The sequence below is a fragment of the Sander vitreus genome, chromosome 20 (genome assembly GCF_031162955.1).
Source record: "Sander vitreus isolate 19-12246 chromosome 20, sanVit1, whole genome shotgun sequence".
Classification (NCBI taxonomy): domain Eukaryota; kingdom Metazoa; phylum Chordata; class Actinopteri; order Perciformes; family Percidae; genus Sander; species Sander vitreus.
In genome coordinates, this window is record NC_135874.1 from 15685696 (window position 1) to 15704029 (window position 18334).

The following is an 18334-nucleotide window of genomic DNA, read 5'->3' on the forward strand; positions in this document are numbered from 1 at the left end:
AGTGAGCTCTCTTAATTTTCGCCTCGTCTCGGACCTCTAATGGTCTCATTTCTATGCCTCTCATTCAGTCAATAAAAACGAACCGCCTCTTTGGCAGTTGCCATGACAACAGAGAAACGATCCTGGCACATTCCCTGTTGTCTCGCCTGCTGTTCCCAGGCAACAGTTACACAAATCCAGGAAAACATCCGAAAAAGACCCTTGGTCGTCCTTCTGGTCGCCCGAACGTGGAATAACTGCAGGACTTGTTTACTCATCACGATTCCTCGACAATATGACGACTTCTTCCCTTCTTGTTTTAGATAACAGCGACCCCCGTCTAAAACTGACGGTGCAAAACAGAATTAGAAACATTTTTGTCACACAATCGGAAGACTCCAGGTAGGCCTGTGCTTTTACTATACAATGAGCAGCATGTCCACTTCCCTTCTCTTTAACAACCCATTTATAAATGTTTCAATTGAATGTTCCTGAAAATCAATTTTCTCCTCAGATACAGGAAGGAGGACAATGTCAATCACATACCTGTTGTGACAGAGGTGAGAATAAAGCATGTGATAAAAATAAGGATATAATTATGTGCTGTCAACCTGTGCATTTAAGAAATATATTAAAATAATAATACAAAAAAAAAATCACATTTTGTGGCCTGTAATGGCTCCCTTTTAAGATATTTTGGTACATGGAAAGAATTTTATTGTTTTTTTTAAATAATTTTAGGCTTCAAGCAGAGTCCTTGAGGCAGGAGTGAACACTTTGCAAAAGACCCTGGTTCTGAAGAAGCAGGCTGAGTTGGACGAGGTGGACCAGCAACTCACGCTCAAACGGAAAGAGTTTAAGAACTATGTGGAGGCTCTAGCTCAGAGAAGGTCTGAACTGGAAATAAAGCAACAGCAGGTGAATTGAAACCCCATGAAAGTACTTGAAAGCATGAATGATTGTGGACTAGATATTCACTGTTGACATTGGCCTAATACCTAAAACCTTGGGGTTTGTATTTCCACCCAGACTAAAGAGAGGGCGATGAAGTTTGAGAAGTTTGTGGCTGAAAATGAAGTGAAGCGACGCCGAGCGTTGAAGAAGTATGAGGCTGCACGGGAGCTGAACATTGCGAAACAGAAAGAGATAGAAGACCTGACAGAACAGTTGAAACAACTTAGAGCCAGGTATGAACTTTAAACTGAAGCCTTAATGTGAGGATCATGCCCATTAAGTCACTTTTTACCTCAATTTTACCATATCTCAATTAACAGACAGCAAGTTTTAAAGGAGAGAATGGCAAAATACAAAATCTATGAGGACTACTTGATGAAAACACTAGATTATCTCCCCAGCAGTAAGTTAAACTGACTTGTATTGGCCTCCATAACAGAACTTTTACATGTACCTGTGCTCTTTATCCTAATGAGTTAATTACACACCAGCTGTAAAATTGACCAACATGCACAAACTCTTGCAGCTTACCTTGATAATGGGTCTGAATCTTTGGTTATGCCCATCATTCGGCGCCACGAGACCTTGTCCATCACCCACCGGGAGCTGCTGCAGCGTTTGGGGCGTCTGGAGGAGGAAGTGGAGCAGGGCCAGCGACAACTGCAGATCATGAAGCAGGAGCACAGTATTAAAAAATTGGTCAGACAAGCACATATATTCACTGCAACTTTTCTTCAATTGACAGTGCTTGAATGAACAACCAGTTTGTATGTGTGTTGCAGATGGCCAATAAGGAACTGTCTCAACTCCAGAGTGAGTTAGAAACCCTCAAAGAGAAGAACAAGCAGGCAGAGGTTAACCTGCTGATGGAACAAGGCCTGTCCAGAGAGAAGGTGTGCTTTCAAGATTATGAGCTAATTTAGCTCATTTGCAGACAGGAGTTTTGGATAAAAATGTTAATGTGCCATTATCACTCAGGTTGAGGAAGTGGGTTGCTTGCTTATGGCCATCAACAACCTTGCAGAGCAGTGTTATCTAGCAGCATATGGACCTCTGGAAAACATGAACATACTGACAAGGATGGACATGGTGAAGGTAATATCTTCATATCGTTACACTAGTAATTTACGTTCCTTTACCTACCTTTTAACTAACCAAGAGTATGATTTCAGGAGTACATCCAGGACAAGGCAGACACAGAGAAGAGAGCGAGAAGACTGATGGAGTCGGGGTCTGCCATGACAAGTAGAACAGCTCTGATGGACAAAAGAGAGAGGGCAATGAAGGGCATCGTAAACAAACCCTGTGTTTAGATATTTTTATACATACATATTTTGAGATTGTGTAACAGTTTCAGTGTTAGAAACTCTTAATGTAAAATGATATGCACCCAATTCTGCACCTACAATTTCATACAGATTTTAAAAATAGGGTGATCAAGTGTATTCGAGCATCAGAACTTTGTAAATATGTATCTCTGGAATGTGGAATCATTGTTGCATTTTAAAAATAAAATGGTTAAAATCAAATGATGCTGTCAGACAGAAAGTAATACCCATCAAAACAGCACATGCAATGGTATGTATGCAATTTCTATCAGATTTAGATTATACCAACAGCAATGAGAAAAGAGTATGGAGTCTTTGTGATATTTTGAATGTATCTATTAAATACAGTAAATATATTGCAGCAGAGAGAATCTGACTTTTCTGTTGTAAATCCTACATATCATGCAGGACCAAACGTTGCATCCATTTACTTTTTCTGTTCTGTATCTACCACAAAGTTTGTGTTTTTGTACAAGACACCAAGCATTAGCAGCAATGCAAATGCCTGCTCCATGTTGCCAGACACTGCCATACAGGTTTTCATACAGGCAGCCTTCTTGTGCAGACAGTGATCACCAATCATGTTGCCATGCTACTCCTCTGGGCAAGTAGCAAAACATACTCAACATACTTTTTAGGCATTTATATCAAGTAGTAATCTGGGTTGTCAGGCTGTGAGTACATTTACTCAAGTATAGGCTACTGAAGGACAATTTTGAAAGTTTTGTACTTGGCCCATTTCACCAAGTTTTTTTTAAAAATTCATATTTATTTCATGGTATTTTATAGGCTACTTCTACTTCACTACATGTGAGAGGGAAATATTAAACATTTTACTCCACTACAATAATGTGACCAGTTAGCCTACTGAGATTCAAATATCAACAGATGATGAATTATTGTACAGGCCAATTAAGTAATTAAAATCAGCCCCACCTCGACCAGATTAGAGCTGGGCAATATATCGATATCGTAATATGAGACTATCGTGTTAGATTTTGGATATCGTAATATGGCATAAGTGTTGTCTTTTCCTGGTTTTAGAGGTTGCATTACAGTAAAGTGATGTCATTTTCTGAACCTACCAGACTGTTCTAACTGTTCTATTATTTGCCTTTACCCACTTCATATCATTATATCCACATTACTGATGATTATTTATTAAAAATCTCATTGTGTAAATATTTTGCGGAAGCACCAATAGTCAACAGAGGATTTCTTTTTCTTTTTTTTTTTTACACTGAAGAACTTCCACACTGTTGTTGACTCTTGTACCTGTCGACTGATGGAAATAGGGGGAAAGGTAACCCACAATAGGCTAATTGTTGTAAAATGTTTTACGCTTACATCGGTTACACTGGTTTCCATTTTTAAGGCAATTTTTAGGCTTGGCGGTCGCAAAAAGTCGTCATGAAGGTATGACGCCAGCATTTAACAACCCCTGTACTGTCCCTTTAACACGAGCACGTGGTATCTGCAAACATCCGGTTTAAGAAAATGGAAATAAGATTGCATCAATGTTTTGACACACAGCTTTGACGCACGGATTCTTGCTAAACTGTAATTACGTTTTCGTACATTGTTTCCATGTTGTTGAAATACAAAGGTATGTCGTGCGGGCAGTCGACCCCGGAAACTGCTGTGGTCTCAAAATAGTTAAAGCTGTTTGTTTCTCGACAGATGGAGGCAGGCAGCCTCGTCTCATGCCGAGAGGACATTTCTTCGCTGTTTCCTGAGCATACGCCGGGTGCCAAATATAAAGTAGGACATGTATTTGGGGTGGGGTGGTGTAATGTGCAATAAGTGGTCATAGTCACCCCTCTTCACTCAAATTGTCCGCCGCATAATAATCACACCCATTGTCCTTTGTTAGGATTTAAGCAGCCAGTTTTCCACCGTCAGACAAGTACGCGGAGATGGAAACTGCTTCTACAGAGCCCTCTGCTTCGCACACTTGGAGTCAGTCTTACACAATGCCAGGGCTTTGCAGAGGTCAGTTATCATTACTGCCATCCGTCCAAACTGAAGTCACTTAAAATTTAAGGTGGCATTGTCTTTCACTTTCAGATTTAAGGAGAAAATTGTTCAAACCTGCGAAGACTTCTCTTCTGCGGGATTTGATGAGAGTTCCTTCAAGCACCACCTGAACACAGTAAATTATGAATTTCCTTTTACAGTCGCATTTTATTTACTTGCCAGGTAGCATTAGGTCAGTAAAGCACTAACTGTTATTATCTTGGTGAAAATATAAAAACTCCATTAAAATATTCAATAAGGGGAATTTATTGTTGGGAACGAACCATTCAATAAAACAAAGTTAGGCAGAAGACGAGGCGATTATTAGTTTGGTTCTTTGGGTAGGCCATAACAGTGCTCCCATAAAGGTGGTGTGTGTGTGACATAATACACACTTAAAGGCATAGAATGAGGTGTATAGTACAACATACTGTAGATCAAGTTATTATGATTTTGTGGTTAATGTGCCCCTGGATCTCTTTGTATTAAAAATGTGCAGGGAATGGAAATCCAAAGTATTCAAAGCACACTTGTAGAACTAGGATGAACAGTTCTTGTAAAACCAAATGTGTCAAAATACCCAATTGGTTCTGTTCTCTTGAAGGTTGTCACTGTTGTGGAGCAGTGCCAGGCTGATGAGCAGGAAGACACGCTGCTCAGGCTCTTCAATGAGCAGATGACGTCCGACAGTGTGGTGCAGTATCTCAGGCTGCTCACTTCAGCACACCTGCAAAACCAGGCAGACTTCTTCTGCAACTTCGTGGAGGCGCCCAATCTATTAGTCTACTGTCATCAAGTTAGTAACAAAGTGTTGCTGCCATCTAGTGAAAAAATTGTAGTTCCAAGTTTTTATAAAAGGATAAAGTCGAAGAAATACAATTGTCAGATTTGGTAATGTCTTTGCTCTCTTCATTCAAGGAAGTGGAGGTCATGGCAATGGAGTGTGATCATGTGGACATCTTAGCTCTGTCACAGGCCCTGGATATTTGCATCCACATTGTCTCTATGGAGGGTGATGAACAGCAGTTGGCTCACCATGTCATTCCAGAGGGTGCTGAACCCTCTCTGCACCTCCTCTACCAAACGTCACATTATAACATTCTCTACCCACGACCTCGACACTGACCGGAGATCCACGAAGACTCAGCTCAACTCAGGGATATTGACTTTGGTTAAATAAAATCCCAACTGGGCTTTAAGACACTTTTTTTTTTAATAAAGTCTTGCAGTGTACAGCGATTCAATAACATTTGCAAATACATTTTTTTTTTTTTTTTTGCACATTGTGCAATAAGTATTTAAATGAATTATGTAAAAACAATTACATAAATCCTGTCAAAGATGGTCTCTAAATACACATTCCATTAACATGTCACTGCTGCTCTTTCTTCTGCTTTTTCTGCTGTGGTGACTTCCGTCTCTTCTCCTGTATTGAAACCTTGGTGAGGGCACTTTCTCTCCCAGCTAGAGGCATGTGAGGCAGGGAGAGCTTTCCCATTTGAGTGGGGTACCTGGTCTTTATCAAATTCTTAAATACAGGCTGGGAGATCAGATGCTTCAAATGCTTTTTCATCCCCTTCACCATCTTCTGCTGCTCTCTGTCCCCTTCCTCATCCCCGGCTCTGCCTGTAGTCATAGACGGCATATTCAGTTGTGTGTATTTGAACATTTTTAAATAAAGGGAACCTATTACAAGATATTGTGTTATGTTGGTCTTACCAATTAAAAGATCATCATCCAGGTCCACCTCCAGGGCCTCGGCTGCTTGTCTGAACCAGGAGTTGTGCTGCTTTTCCCTGCCGTTGTGGAACTCAATCTTCTCTATCCTTCTTGCCAAGTTCACCCGCTCCTGTGGAGGAACGCACTTAACAGTCAAATATAATCTCTTAAATGTGACAAAGGAAGGACCTAATGCTGGATCTCACCTTGATGGCTTCCATGCATTTTATCTCAATGGGGAACATGGGAAGCTCCTCGTCCTTCCCAAGAGACTTGTAGATTTTTTTGAAGTTCATCATGTCGTCTGGGCCTATTAGCAGCAAACTGAGACCCTCTTTGGTGGCTCTTGCTGTTCTGCCACTCCGGTGGACGTAAGTCTCAGATGTCCTAGGAACCTGATGTTCACAGGAGAACATTAGAAATAATAACACCAGATAACATTTACACAAAAGGTTTTCTTTATGCATATGTTGCAGCAGAACAGCCTCTAACACACTATTGCAGTTAAGAGAGCTATAAAACTGTATTCTTAAAAATCTAATATCTGGCCATGTATAAGCAATACTGACAGCTGTAACCGAAATTCAGTTCGACAGTAAAGCATCTCCTGCACTATGGCTCAGTAATACATAGTGGTTACAGGTAATAGTAAGTACCATTGTTCATGACTATAGTTTCAAAGTAATACATGCTATGGGGAAAAAAAAGTCTAAAAAAGCTCACCTGGTAGTGAATAACATGCTCAACATTGGGGATATCCAGTCCTCTAGCTGCTACATCAGTAGTCAGTAGAACACAACTGTGAATGATATTTTGAAATTCAAGTGTCAATTCAGTAAGCAATGAGTGAATGCTGGAGTTAAGGTTGATTACATGCCAAAGAAAGTGTCACTAAAGAGAGGAGAATGAGATTATTTAGTAACTACTACTTAAGAATAGCAGTGTGAATATCATTTTCTATGACAGAGCTTATTGTAAGAACTGGGGACTGCAAATCTATCGACTGAAGAAGCGCCTCCCTCCGTCGATTAAAACAAAAATCTAAAAACTTGAAAATGTTGCACTATTAGAGAGACTCATTTTAATTTGCTAAACTATTGTGGTCGCAAACGTATTAGATATGCATTATGATAAAACTCAACAATGAAACCAGTCATGGGAAACATAATCCAGGACTTTTCACACATACAAGAAAAAACCCTTACGGCCTTAGTTGCAGTTAACAGGGTTTTATATTTTAATCACACTGACCTAACCTGAGGCAAACGCCTTCAGACCACTACTGCATGTGTGTGCAACCTCACCTGTCCCTCTCAGCAAACCTTTCCAGGTTTTTGAGGCGTTGTTTCTGGTGCATGTTGGCATGAAGAGGCAGTGGAGTACAGTCCAAGATAACCAGCAGGGAGTTCAGTCTCTTGATACAGTCTATACTGTTGGCAAACACCATGGTGCGGCCAGGAAACTGGAGCAAAAAGTAATAAAGGTAGAAGTCCTTCTCCTCCTTCTGACAATGGATTCGGGTCTCAGTCAGGGTCTCCACAGTTGCCTCCTTCCTGGTCAGGTCAATGATTTTGGGCTTGGACTTAATCCCCACTTTCTCCATGAGAACCTCCAGCTTGTTCCTCTGGTCCAGATTCTTCTTCTTCTTTTGCAGGAGGCGGGTGGGCAGGCTGTGATCCATGGTCAGTGTGGCAGAGAACACAAAAGTTTGCCTTTTGGGATTAAAGTGCACAGTGTTCAGCATCTCCAGCAGACTCTCCAGCTCTGCAAAGTGGCCTCTCTCCACCATGCGATCTGCTTCATCAATGACCAGGCACCTGTAGAATAACACATCCAAGAGCATTTCATAAAAGTTAGTATGCAAAAATCCAACAAGCCTCTGTGAATGATCTGTATCATAGAAATATTCATCACACTTCTGATATTCCTGATGTTGATCTAGCTTTGTTAGGAAGTCAAATTCAATAAAAACAAAGTCATCACCTCTGGTATCTGTTTAGCTTTTAACACACATTTCTCTGTAGATACAGATTGTATTTGGGACACTGGTCATGGCAATAACCAAATATTGTAGGTACCTCAGTTCAGCAGAGTTGGAAAAGTTACAACAACAACAACAACATTTAATTGATGTGACACATTCAACATACAATAGCTACAAATGGCAGTCAGTTTTTTCTCTCATTTTTTTTGGTTTAAAAGGGTGATTTTTGTACCATATAAGAAAGAGGTGTAAACTGTGACGTACCTGAGCTGTCTTAAATTCAGCAGATGTGGATGCCTCTCCTGGATCAAGTCCCACAGACGACCTGGAGTGGCAATAACGATCTCTGGTCTTCGGTTTAGCATCCTTCTTTGTTTCTGTTGTGCCATTCCACCCACGAGAATCGCTGTTTTGATGTCTACACAAAAGTTACATCTTTAGTATCTTGACATTCGTAATTCTGTTTAATTCTCTCTTTTTTTTAAACTGGTAATCCTTAAACTTTAATGACCTACCTGTAAATTTTGCTACAGCATCAATATGGTGCTTGACCTGAACAGCCAGCTCCCTGGTGGGAGTCAGCACCAGTCCAAGCAGAGGCTGACTCCGACCACCTGCAGGTTCTTCTTCATCGGCGGGGTCAAAGTCAAACTCTGCATTTTCGATTACGTGAACACACCCTAGCCTCTTGTCCTCATCTTTTTCTTCAACGTCATCATGTTCATCATCGCTGTCAGTGTCACCTTGATCCTGCTCTGTGATGCTTTCACCCTCTTCTCCCTCAGCCTCCATGGTGTCCTCTTTGTCTTCTTCTCTTGTGGACTCATCTACAGCTGGTAAATACAAACTCTCCACCTTTGTGGTTAGCTCAGTGTTGTCATCAACAGGTTTCTCTGAACCGTTCTTCCACTCAAGGATGGCGTGGATCATGGGAATACCGAAAGCCAATGTCTTCCCACTTCCTGTAATGACAGTGCTCACATTAGCATCACTAATGGAAACATGAGGACATATTGTTATGGGACAAAAACAGGTATTTTTATCTTACCTGTCTCAGCCGCCCCCAGTACATCCATACGATCCCTGATAGCTGGAGGCAAAGCCAGGGCTTGTATAGGGCTCGGTGAGCTAAATCCAAGACTGCTCAGTGCCTTCAGCACAGGGGAGGGAACAAACAGGTCCTTCCATGCACTAACATCAGCATTTTTGTCGTAAGAGCCAGAATGTGCTGCATTTGTCCAATTCTTCATCAGCTTTTTGTTTTGGGGGGCCTTTGTCAATTTATCTTGAGTGGATTTTTCTTTTTCCAGAGCCTGAAGTTCTGATGGAGACTCCTGGTTTGGCTGTGTCTCTGGGATTTCATCCTTTTTTATCTGCTGCTTCTTTTTCTTCTTCTTTTTCTTGCTCTTCTTTGTGGGTTTTGATTGGGCATCGGGTTCTGAAATAATTGCTGTATCTTTTGAAGCGTCTTCTTTAGGCATTTTATTTCCCCCTGCCTCCTCAGCTGCAACTACATCCTTCTGTGTCACTTCTACAGAAGTGTTATCTGGTTGGTCCGATTCCTTTGCAGTCGGTTTGTTATTTTTCTTCTTATTTTTGGCTTTTTTCTTGGCTGGTTCAGCCGTTTGCTCTCCCTCTTTGCTCTCGATATCTACCTTCTCTCCAGCCTCCTCTCCCTCGCCGGCTTTTCTTTTCTTGGTTTTCTTCTTCTCCCTTTTCAGATCATTTGCTGCTTTAGCTGCAGCCTTCTCAGAGTCTATCAGACGGTAATCTTTCAGCTCTTCAAAACACACCAGACCCTCCAAGCCCTCCTCGGAAAAGAGAGTGGGATCAATCTCCACAGCTTCCCATTTGCCTTTCACATGGATGCTCCGTTTGGTTGGCTTTTGCAGTCCGGAGGACAGACGCTTGGTTCTGGGCTTCATCTTCTTTGTCTTCATTTTACTATAAATACCGAGTTACGACAATATGTTGACTTTGCTCCCTCAAACTGAGTAGTTAAAAGCGTATGTGTGAAGTTAGCTAGCAGCTAGGTGCCGAGCCACTCCAACTAACGTTATACTGTATAGAATGCTCGTAATAATATCAGAAACAACTAGCTTGCTAAACCATAAACAACAATACAACAGCTATAAGTCAAAACAATTAAAAACGTACTACCTTGACTGACTTTGTTTGGTTTTTTTAAATGTCAAAATATTGTAACAAATGTTGACAACCACGCATGACACGCGGGCGCAGCCATGACAGAGTAAATCACGTGGTTTGAAAAACTTTATTTTGTCGAACAACGGTACAGAGATACGGAAGAGGAACAGGGACAACGCGTCAAAAATGTATTTGAGTTCTGAGTTTAAACTTAGAATTCTGACTCAAAACTTCGAAGTCATTAGTATGTTATTTATTCATAACGAAGCAATAACTCGTTTCTGATACTATATGTTAATATCAAATCCTGTTTTATTCGCAAAACAATCACAGTATCTTAAACACATATATTTGAATTGATTAGTATAGTCTGCTATGTGATCATCTTCAAAAAATCGGATATTGATACGATTCAGAGAAAGTAATATTCAGGCATTTCTATTCTGACTAAACTCAGTGTTAGAGCTGGATGTGTTGGTACCACTTTCTTAGGTTTCACCTTAGGTTTATACATTGTAAGTAATGACTTTACTAATATACTATTAATATTAATAACAATCACTTTGTCCCAATTAGCCTACAAGTTTGCAGATATAAATGTTAAATAATTAATAAAGGGACACGTTTCTCATTTTCAACCATCAGCAAAGGTTTGTAAGTATAGCCTAATCTGCATAACATTATAAATGTAAATAAATCATAAATGTAAATAAATTTATTATCTTTATTAATTATCCATCAAGTCTGCAGTTTTTTATAAATATTTAAAGGTAGTAGTGCAGAAAAAAGCCAAATTGTCCTTGTGATGGTGCTCACATGTATATAACCTACACTGCTCTCATATAGCAGGCTATGTGTTTTGCACACATTGTTACCCAAGAGCTTAAATTATTTGATTAATTCCAAAATAAAGGCACACTAACGTAAATTCTTTATTAATAGGGATCACATATAGGTAGGCTTACAGAACAGACAAGCACAAGCATTTTCAATTTAAAATTAAAAAATGCATCAAAATAACCTTACACATTGTTAAGTGCAAGCACTTCAGGAATCAAACGGCACAGTCATGACTGCTAGTTTGTGGTGGGGTCAATCACCCTGCCCATGAACAGAATACAGTTTGTGTCTTCATGGTATATGAAGAAGAAAAATGGTCTGTTGACAGTGAAGGTTCTGGGTAAGGAATATGCAATAATGCCAGTTGTTGTGGCAGCTGCTGCAATGGTCCCTGTCTCGTCTACCTCGATCACAGCCTTGTGCAGCACCTGTGATTTCACAGTCAAGATAAAAATGAATTATCTGCAGAGGTTGGAATATGCAAGTATGTTGTTACAGTGTGGTGAAATTGAAAACTAACCTCAGACACTTTGAGGCCTTCTTCCTTACTCAGCTTTGTCAAATTGGCATGATTACTGAAGATACTGGCCATGCCCATGTCTGGTAGAATATTGTGCAGGGAATATGACTCCTCCATCTTGAATTTGGGCATGTTGACCTCCAGTTTGCTGTAAACATAAAGACGATGTTGAGTATACACTATATATATATATATATATATATATATATATATATATATATATATATATATATATTAGCACGTTTGTTGCAGCGTGCTTTTTCCAGCACCTTTCTAGAGAAAATGTCACAAAGTGCTTCGCAGTAATAGCTAAACTACAACAAAATACAGACAGTAAAACAGTAGAAAAACTAAACAAAGATGAGCCTTACAGGTGAGTGTAAAACATTTCCACATAATGACTTTCTATGCACTTACATTTTCTGCAGCTTTTTGATCCAGCTGAGGAACCTCTCAGCAGTGATCCCATCATCAATTACAGTGTAGTCCATGCCTTTGTTGGGGAGCAGGATAAGCATGGAAACACCTTCCTGGTATGGTAGCTTCAGCACCCTGGCACCAAGAGGAACATCTTCCATGAAGTAGAACTTATCCTCTAAAAACATCATCGGCACTTGCACGATATTATAGTTGTCAATGTAGAACGGTGCGTTTTCAGTTAAATTGGGGTTGAAAGGCATCTGCCATGCTCCTGTGAAGGGAATGATAATGTTTAATTATGGACACTATAGGTCAAAGGCAAAAAACACAAATGGGTGTCAAAGCACAGTTATTAACGACCCAAGATAAAGTTCTAAACTGCACAAGAGTGATACAATTTACCCTGGAAGAAAATTGTGTTGATTAACATGAGTTGGGTCGTTGCATCCAGGGTGGAAATCATCTCTGTCACTTTGTCTTCAGTCTTGTGCTTGATATACTCATTGATGAAGCTGATACTGCCTTTTGTGTCCGCAAAGTCTACGCTTTTGATGTCAGCGTCGAAAAACCTCTTGATTTGGCCTTTAAATATCTCCTTCACCGCAAACTGCTGGCGCATAAAGAGGGCCATGCCTTGGTCCAGTTTCAGTGATCCATTCTGTACGATTCCCTTATGAAGGAGTTGAAAGAGTGTTGGGATAAGTTCTGGCTGGTCAGCCCACTCCAGCTCCTCCAGGTTGAGTCCCTTCAGTATTTCCTCATGTGTGACACCATCAGAAGCCATTAAGAGAGCAGCAAAGCTGGTGGAAATACTCAGAGGTGAGAAAAAGATGTTCTTGTCATGATAGCTGGATATATTTCTGTATAGGTTCATGGCAAAGTCCATATTTTTGAAGGAAAGGTCTGAGATGGTGGGGCTTGGAAGGTGCGCTTGGTGGACAGGAGCAAGAAAGCACATATAGGTTACAATAAACATAAATCCCATCTTCATTTTGTGTACCGCCATATTTTGAGAGGTTTGGTTGCACAACCTGAAACACGAAGACATGTAGATGTCAAGATAATAATAAAAGCACAATTTAACAGTAACACGATAACTTACCCATCTACTAAAAAAAAACTATCAGGCAGATTGAATCTCATAAATAGCTTATTTTTTTCTATTAACCACCAAAAGCACTTGGATGAATTCAGTTTTTAAATGCAATAGATAGTTGTGACTAAATAAAAAACAGTGTGCAAGATGAACTAACTGTCATACGTACCATTCAGCTTGTTAAAGATTGCTTCAGAAAGCTCCATCTATTATTTGGGGAAACAAAGTGCAAGTGTGCTCTGAGCGTTACATATTAACCACGACACACCGCCTCTTATGTTGTTCCAAATGGAGTCAGAGCTGTTTTTCAAACATTCAGGGCCTCTTTTCTAGAGGTGATGTCACAAGAACCATCAAGAACCATCAATAACTGCATGTTAACTGCATGTTGAGTTACAAAAACTGAGACATGAGAAACTTCAGGGGGAGTGAATGTCACTTTAATCCTGGAACAAGAACTAATACATTAAATGAAAGAATGTGCTATGGTAACATGTGGAATATAACAAAAATGATGAGTATTTATTGTAAGAATGTAGTGAGTGAAAATAAACACTACCAACATTCTGTCTTTTGCAAGTGCATTTTGAATAGAAAAAAGCCTAACAAATCCAAATCAAATGAAAACAATAATTAAATCATGGAATTTTTTTGGAAGTCATACAGCACAAGAAGTCCAACTTTGAATGACATCCAATACTTTTGTGGAGGCATCAAGATAAATCCATGCTGAGCAGTCATTGGTTCCAGAAAACATAATTACTTTAAACAAACTTAACAGTTTTGATGCTGTTATGTGGTCTATTTATCAACATTGTGTGTTGCAACATGATTTTATAAAATTATAAAACCAAAAGAAGAGTTTGTTGTATTCATACAAATACAACAAACTCTTGAGAGTGAATGCAAGGTGAAACATTTTTGATGTTTTGTTCTATCTTTGGATTTTAAATTTGTCAGTCACCCTTCATTCTCACTATTTTACTGTTATTTCTGAAGGTCATCGATTAGCCAATGGCTTCCATAGCTTTAACTCAAGGCAACCTCAGTGCACATGAATGTATCTATGTACAACTGATATGAACAAAGTATTATTGAAATACAGGAGAAGTCAAATCAGTGCAATTAAAACAATATTTCAGGGTAAAACTATCAACTGTTTGTGGAGGTACATCAAAGTGAGAATGGCCATTTTAACAATCCTTTCTTTATAATAAATTCCCCATCATGACAAATACCGATGAGGAGAAACAGTAAATGAAGTCATATACTAGGTAGGCTGGTTGGACATGTCAGATGTTTTTTTCATACTGTGCTGGAAAAAATGAACTATGCATATATCTATTAGATGCTATTTCATGGTGTTTACAGATTGCTTCTTTGTTCCACATTACATGTTAACTTATTCTGGACAAGATATGAAAAATATGCACCAGTCAAAAGCATCTTAGATTCAGCAAATAGCTAAATAAAATTATTTTGTGGATAGTGAATCCATCCAAAATGGACAAAACACCCTTACATTAAATGTTTGTGAGCTGTGTATTCTTACATTTCATTATGCCTACTTATACACTTAATGGTAATAACAAAGCTACAACATCACTATGTTGTTGTCTAAATACCCTGGGACGTTCACAAGTAAAATGATCGATGAAGTGAGGAATAAATGACCCACACATGGTAGTGCTGCTGGCTAAAAGATATTTCAGTACCATAAATGATTTCAAAACTAAAGGTGTTCTGGTATGGCGGGTGTTGGGACTCACATCTTATGTCCTACAAACGCAAGTCCAATGTAAAGATAGGGGGCCCCGTCATCATGTATCAAACTGTGGTCTTAACAATGGTTTCCTATGGCTTTCACAGAACACCCATCACTGTATGTATTCACGCCAAAACAAAGTTAAGACATCCTTTGTGTGCTGAAGATTCATTTCCATCTCTTCCAGAGAAAAAAACGAGAATAAAAAACAGTGTACAATAGAAATAGAAGGCGCCATGGTAAAAAGGCAATTGCAAACTTGGATTAACTGCATCATGAGTTCTGTGGTCACCCTTTTCCCAGCATCAGTGTCTCACTGAGTTAGATAGGACTAACTGATGCCTTTTCTTTGTCGTAGTTCTCTTCTCTATAACCTGTCAGCGAACTAACCACTGGAAATGTGTCAGCCTTCTGACTGTCCTTACTGTATGTTCGCATGTGCAAAAGGTTACAGGAAGGAGCAAAGCTACCCCTGTATGGGGTTGCCAATCCTGGCAGTTGGTAAACAACATAGGCAAACCTTGCACACTTTCACTGGCTGGGCTTTTGTTGTTGGTCCTCTTCAGAGCCAGTGTTTACAGATCCTAGAAGAGGGGAGAGGGATTAGGTTAGTATATTTCATGTATTTCTAGGATAGGCTTTTTGATCAAATTCATTAAATAATCTGCACTATATTTATATTTAAAAAAATCAGATGTACTTACCTGAGCCACCTGTTGATTTTGTGTCTGGTTGTTGAGGAATGTTTGGCTGAGCATGTTGCTGCTGCCTAAGAAGTCACCAGAGAGAATTTGTATTAAAATCCATGCATTCATTTTCCGTTCACTCAAAAGGGATGGACACAATATCATGAATACTTCAATCAGTTCTAGCTATAAATTAAACGCAAACAACAAAGAGGATTTAATGAGGACACCATCAAATTCAAAAAGCAGTGCTTATTGCAGACTATTGAACTGAATTGCTAATAAGTGTTTACAATATTGTATCCACCCCTGTACAATAGTCACCAGGCATTCAGTTAAACCTACCGATCAAAATAGGCTTGTCTCCTCTTCCGCAGTTCCTCTGCTGTAAGCGCCTCAATATGGCCTTCTCTTAGTCCTCCTGCAGCACTCCCTGCTGCATGGCTCCCTGATTTTACATTTCTCATTTCCGACTCTGATGACTTGTTGCTCATCACTGCTCCTATAATATTATAAAAAACCAAGGACACAATTTTCAGTATTGACATTTGTAAAACACAAAATGGCAAAATTATGATAAATATATGCTTAAAACGTTATTATTGTGAACCTGAAGCACAATTTGTGAAAATAAATTGGACTCATTGATATGATTAATGGGAAAGGCCTAATTAAAAGTGCAGTGTATAAAGAATAGAGTTCATGAAATCAATTGTTCTGTTACTTTCATGCTCAACTTTTTTTTTTTTTATAAACCTCAAATTTGTCTGAACGAAGAAACAATATCATATTTTAAAACTCAGGATTTACCTTGCATGCTAAGCTGTATGGCCCTGCGAAGATCAGCTTCTTCATCTTCCACATCTATGTCCTGCCTGCTGAGTGCCAGAGCTTTCTTCAGCTCTTCATCTTCATCCACAACCTCATCCTCCACACCAAAGCCCATTTCGGACTGGCTCAGAGCTGCTGACCTGCTGCTCACAGTACAAGGCTTAATCAGTTGCCACAAGTAAGTAAAAAGCTTTAATTTAGCAACTTCGAACATAAACTAAGATACTTCTCTTCTCCATATTGTACTGTCTGCACATACAGTACATACCCTGCACTTGGCTGGGCTTCATCCTCTCCGATAAGCCTTGGTCGCTGCTGCTGCTGCACCCTCATAATCCCAAGAATCTGCTCTGCTTCACACTCGGGGAGGTTTCCTCGGATCACAAATATGGAATAACCTGCACAAATTCAACTTTCAGAATCATTTATGCTTTGCAACAACTAAATATAGTATGATAAAAGTCAATTGTACAATACCTTCTTGTTGTAACTGTGCAAGGAAAAGTGCTAGATAGGTGTCTGATATCAACTCTGGTCCAGTCAACAGCGAATTCAGGTTAAACCACTGCAATGAAAACAAAACAATGGTTTTTAGTAAATCCAGCTGTGTTAACATTATTTATGATAACAAGTGCCTCATACCTGTTGCCCAAGCTTGCGTATAGTAAACCAGTGCTCCTTGTAGTTGCATATGAAGGCTTTCTCATTTCTGAAACATGAAAGTAGGATTTGCTGTCATGTTAACTGTAAAGTAGCTGTGTGATTAAGACATTACACAATAAAGTCTTGAAAACTTTACATTGGATTAATCATCAGGCTCTGGTACTCCCGGCTGTTGAAGAGGATTAGCTCCAAGCCCCACACACTCAGTGCATTGCTAATTACCTAGAGGAATTAGATGACAGAAAAGGGAATTGATATTACTGACTTATAATGGTTGTTATTAAGCAACATTAAAAAGTGAATCTCTCACTTGTATTGAAAAGAACCCGCTGTCATCCATGTTACCAGATGGTTGCTAGAAACAGATTCACAAAACATAAAGTTAAAAACTGTTTTTTAAGAGCATGTATAAATAGGCTGATGCACTAGAATTCACTTTTCGTCACCTGTAAGAAGGTCCTATACTCCTCACTGGCCATACCTCCCTCAGCCATCCTCATTCTTTCCTCTTCATCAAGCTGATGAGCAATGGAGGACAGATCCACAGGAGTGAAATACTCACCCTGCAGGAGGTTGTTGAGACAGTGTTGGGCGCAAAGAGAGCCCTCTTGCTACAAATACAATAACATAATACATAAATACATATAATGCCACTTCTAACATTACTGCAAGATAAAATAGTTAGCTTTATGGACATGGAATTAGCTAACGTTAATACTAAAATGTTATGGATTTGGTCTGTCCCCACGGTAACAGCCATACACCAGTAAAGCTACATACATTTAGCTTACGTAACGCTAAACAACAAACGTTACTCTGCTTTATGAGACCAGATAGCTAGCTATGTTAAGCCAGTTCGTTTTCTAACTTGACAAAAACAACATGATTGCGGCTGTTATAAAACTTCCTGCGTTGTTACTCCTAGCTGAAAATAAACTTTTCATATCTCTGACTAGCAGGTTCAGTTAGCATTTTAGCTGTCTGGACAACAATACTGCCAAACACCACAACAAATCTCTCAACACCGGCCTGATAGCGCCGGTAAACAAACCGCCGCCAGAAGGCCCAAGGCTTTCCGAATAAACACGACGAATTAGTTGGGGCTTAATATTTTAAGTTAAACGTTTAACTTACTTTCTCATGAAATATGGAATCCATATTCAGCTTTCTGTCAAACATTCAACTTTGACCTCTAGCCCCGCTGCATTCATTACCATGGAAAGAAGGGACAGTCTCGACCACCGCCCTCTAGTGGCTCGGTCCCTACACTAGCCCCGTCTACATTCATATCTCCATTTGCGGATTTATTTTATACATTTATACCAGCGACATCATGGAAATCACTGGCTGTGTGGGACACTCAGAGCAATGCAACTACTATACAT

General features: G+C 39.6%; 5 protein-coding genes across 5 annotated transcripts; 2 read left to right on the plus strand and 3 right to left on the minus strand.

Moving 5' to 3' along the window:
* Nucleotides 1–274: 274 nt before the first annotated feature.
* Nucleotides 275–2567, plus strand: ccdc197 (coiled-coil domain containing 197). Its single transcript, XM_078276781.1, has 9 exons — nucleotides 275–381; nucleotides 494–539; nucleotides 721–897; nucleotides 1009–1166; nucleotides 1254–1336; nucleotides 1460–1632; nucleotides 1716–1826; nucleotides 1912–2028; nucleotides 2106–2567. Exons 1-9 carry the CDS (start codon nucleotides 275–277, stop codon nucleotides 2244–2246), a joined length of 1113 nt encoding a protein of 370 aa, XP_078132907.1. The 3' UTR covers nucleotides 2247–2567.
* Nucleotides 2568–3712: 1145 nt separating this feature from the next.
* Nucleotides 3713–5974, plus strand: LOC144534767 (ubiquitin thioesterase OTUB2-like). The gene is made up of 6 exons (XM_078276780.1): nucleotides 3713–3821; nucleotides 3942–4022; nucleotides 4135–4253; nucleotides 4329–4413; nucleotides 4882–5073; nucleotides 5196–5974. Exons 2-6 carry the CDS (start codon nucleotides 3942–3944, stop codon nucleotides 5400–5402), a joined length of 684 nt encoding a protein of 227 aa, XP_078132906.1. The 5' UTR covers nucleotides 3713–3821; the 3' UTR covers nucleotides 5403–5974.
* On the minus strand, nucleotides 5573–10232 carry ddx24 (DEAD (Asp-Glu-Ala-Asp) box helicase 24). Its single transcript, XM_078276773.1, has 8 exons — nucleotides 9029–10232; nucleotides 8496–8942; nucleotides 8245–8398; nucleotides 7301–7813; nucleotides 6720–6795; nucleotides 6203–6391; nucleotides 5997–6126; nucleotides 5573–5903 (listed from the first exon to the last, which is right to left on the minus strand). Exons 1-8 carry the CDS (start codon nucleotides 9918–9920, stop codon nucleotides 5650–5652), a joined length of 2655 nt encoding a protein of 884 aa, XP_078132899.1. The 5' UTR covers nucleotides 9921–10232; the 3' UTR covers nucleotides 5573–5649.
* An 825-nt stretch (nucleotides 10233–11057) lies between these two features.
* LOC144535723 (protein Z-dependent protease inhibitor-like) lies at nucleotides 11058–13328 on the minus strand. Its single transcript, XM_078278329.1, has 5 exons — nucleotides 13174–13328; nucleotides 12311–12939; nucleotides 11906–12179; nucleotides 11489–11636; nucleotides 11058–11396 (listed from the first exon to the last, which is right to left on the minus strand). Exons 2-5 carry the CDS (start codon nucleotides 12912–12914, stop codon nucleotides 11205–11207), a joined length of 1218 nt encoding a protein of 405 aa, XP_078134455.1. The 5' UTR covers nucleotides 12915–12939; nucleotides 13174–13328; the 3' UTR covers nucleotides 11058–11204.
* Nucleotides 13329–13422: 94 nt separating this feature from the next.
* On the minus strand, nucleotides 13423–18193 carry atxn3 (ataxin 3). The gene is made up of 11 exons (XM_078278330.1): nucleotides 18084–18193; nucleotides 17396–17560; nucleotides 17260–17304; nucleotides 17086–17171; nucleotides 16929–16995; nucleotides 16764–16851; nucleotides 16555–16684; nucleotides 16266–16429; nucleotides 15801–15957; nucleotides 15474–15538; nucleotides 13423–15353 (listed from the first exon to the last, which is right to left on the minus strand). Exons 1-11 carry the CDS (start codon nucleotides 18126–18128, stop codon nucleotides 15301–15303), a joined length of 1065 nt encoding a protein of 354 aa, XP_078134456.1. The 5' UTR covers nucleotides 18129–18193; the 3' UTR covers nucleotides 13423–15300.
* Nucleotides 18194–18334: the final 141 nt, after the last annotated feature.

Excerpts from the sequence above, each read along its gene's own strand:
- LOC144535723 (XM_078278329.1), bottom strand. The coding sequence starts at position 12,914 with ATGGCGGTACACAAAATGAAGATGGGATTTATGTTTATTGTAACCTAT. Across the intron at positions 12,180-12,310 it reads CAACACAATTTTCTTCCAGG|GAGCATGGCAGATGCCTTTC; the intron begins GTAAATTGTATC and ends TTCCCTTCACAG. Across the intron at positions 11,637-11,905 it reads ATCAAAAAGCTGCAGAAAAT|CAAACTGGAGGTCAACATGC; the intron begins GTAAGTGCATAG and ends TTATGTTTACAG.
- LOC144534767 (XM_078276780.1), top strand. The coding sequence starts at position 3,942 with ATGGAGGCAGGCAGCCTCGTCTCATGCCGAGAGGACATTTCTTCGCTG. Across the intron at positions 4,023-4,134 it reads CGCCGGGTGCCAAATATAAA|GATTTAAGCAGCCAGTTTTC; the intron begins GTAGGACATGTA and ends GTCCTTTGTTAG. Across the intron at positions 4,254-4,328 it reads AATGCCAGGGCTTTGCAGAG|ATTTAAGGAGAAAATTGTTC; the intron begins GTCAGTTATCAT and ends TTTCACTTTCAG.
- ccdc197 (XM_078276781.1), top strand. The coding sequence starts at position 275 with ATGACGACTTCTTCCCTTCTTGTTTTAGATAACAGCGACCCCCGTCTA. Across the intron at positions 1,337-1,459 it reads ACTAGATTATCTCCCCAGCA|CTTACCTTGATAATGGGTCT; the intron begins GTAAGTTAAACT and ends AAACTCTTGCAG. Across the intron at positions 1,827-1,911 it reads AAGGCCTGTCCAGAGAGAAG|GTTGAGGAAGTGGGTTGCTT; the intron begins GTGTGCTTTCAA and ends ATTATCACTCAG.
- ddx24 (XM_078276773.1), bottom strand. The coding sequence starts at position 9,920 with ATGAAGACAAAGAAGATGAAGCCCAGAACCAAGCGTCTGTCCTCCGGA. Across the intron at positions 8,943-9,028 it reads ACTGGGGGCGGCTGAGACAG|GAAGTGGGAAGACATTGGCT; the intron begins GTAAGATAAAAA and ends CTGTCATTACAG. Across the intron at positions 6,127-6,202 it reads AATGCATGGAAGCCATCAAG|GAGCGGGTGAACTTGGCAAG; the intron begins GTGAGATCCAGC and ends GTTCCTCCACAG.
- atxn3 (XM_078278330.1), bottom strand. The coding sequence starts at position 18,128 with ATGTTTGACAGAAAGCTGAATATGGATTCCATATTTCATGAGAAA. Across the intron at positions 17,561-18,083 it reads ATTCCATATTTCATGAGAAA|CAAGAGGGCTCTCTTTGCGC; the intron begins GTAAGTTAAACG and ends TTGTATTTGTAG. Across the intron at positions 16,430-16,554 it reads GAAGCCCAGCCAAGTGCAGG|CAGGTCAGCAGCTCTGAGCC; the intron begins GTATGTACTGTA and ends TACTGTGAGCAG.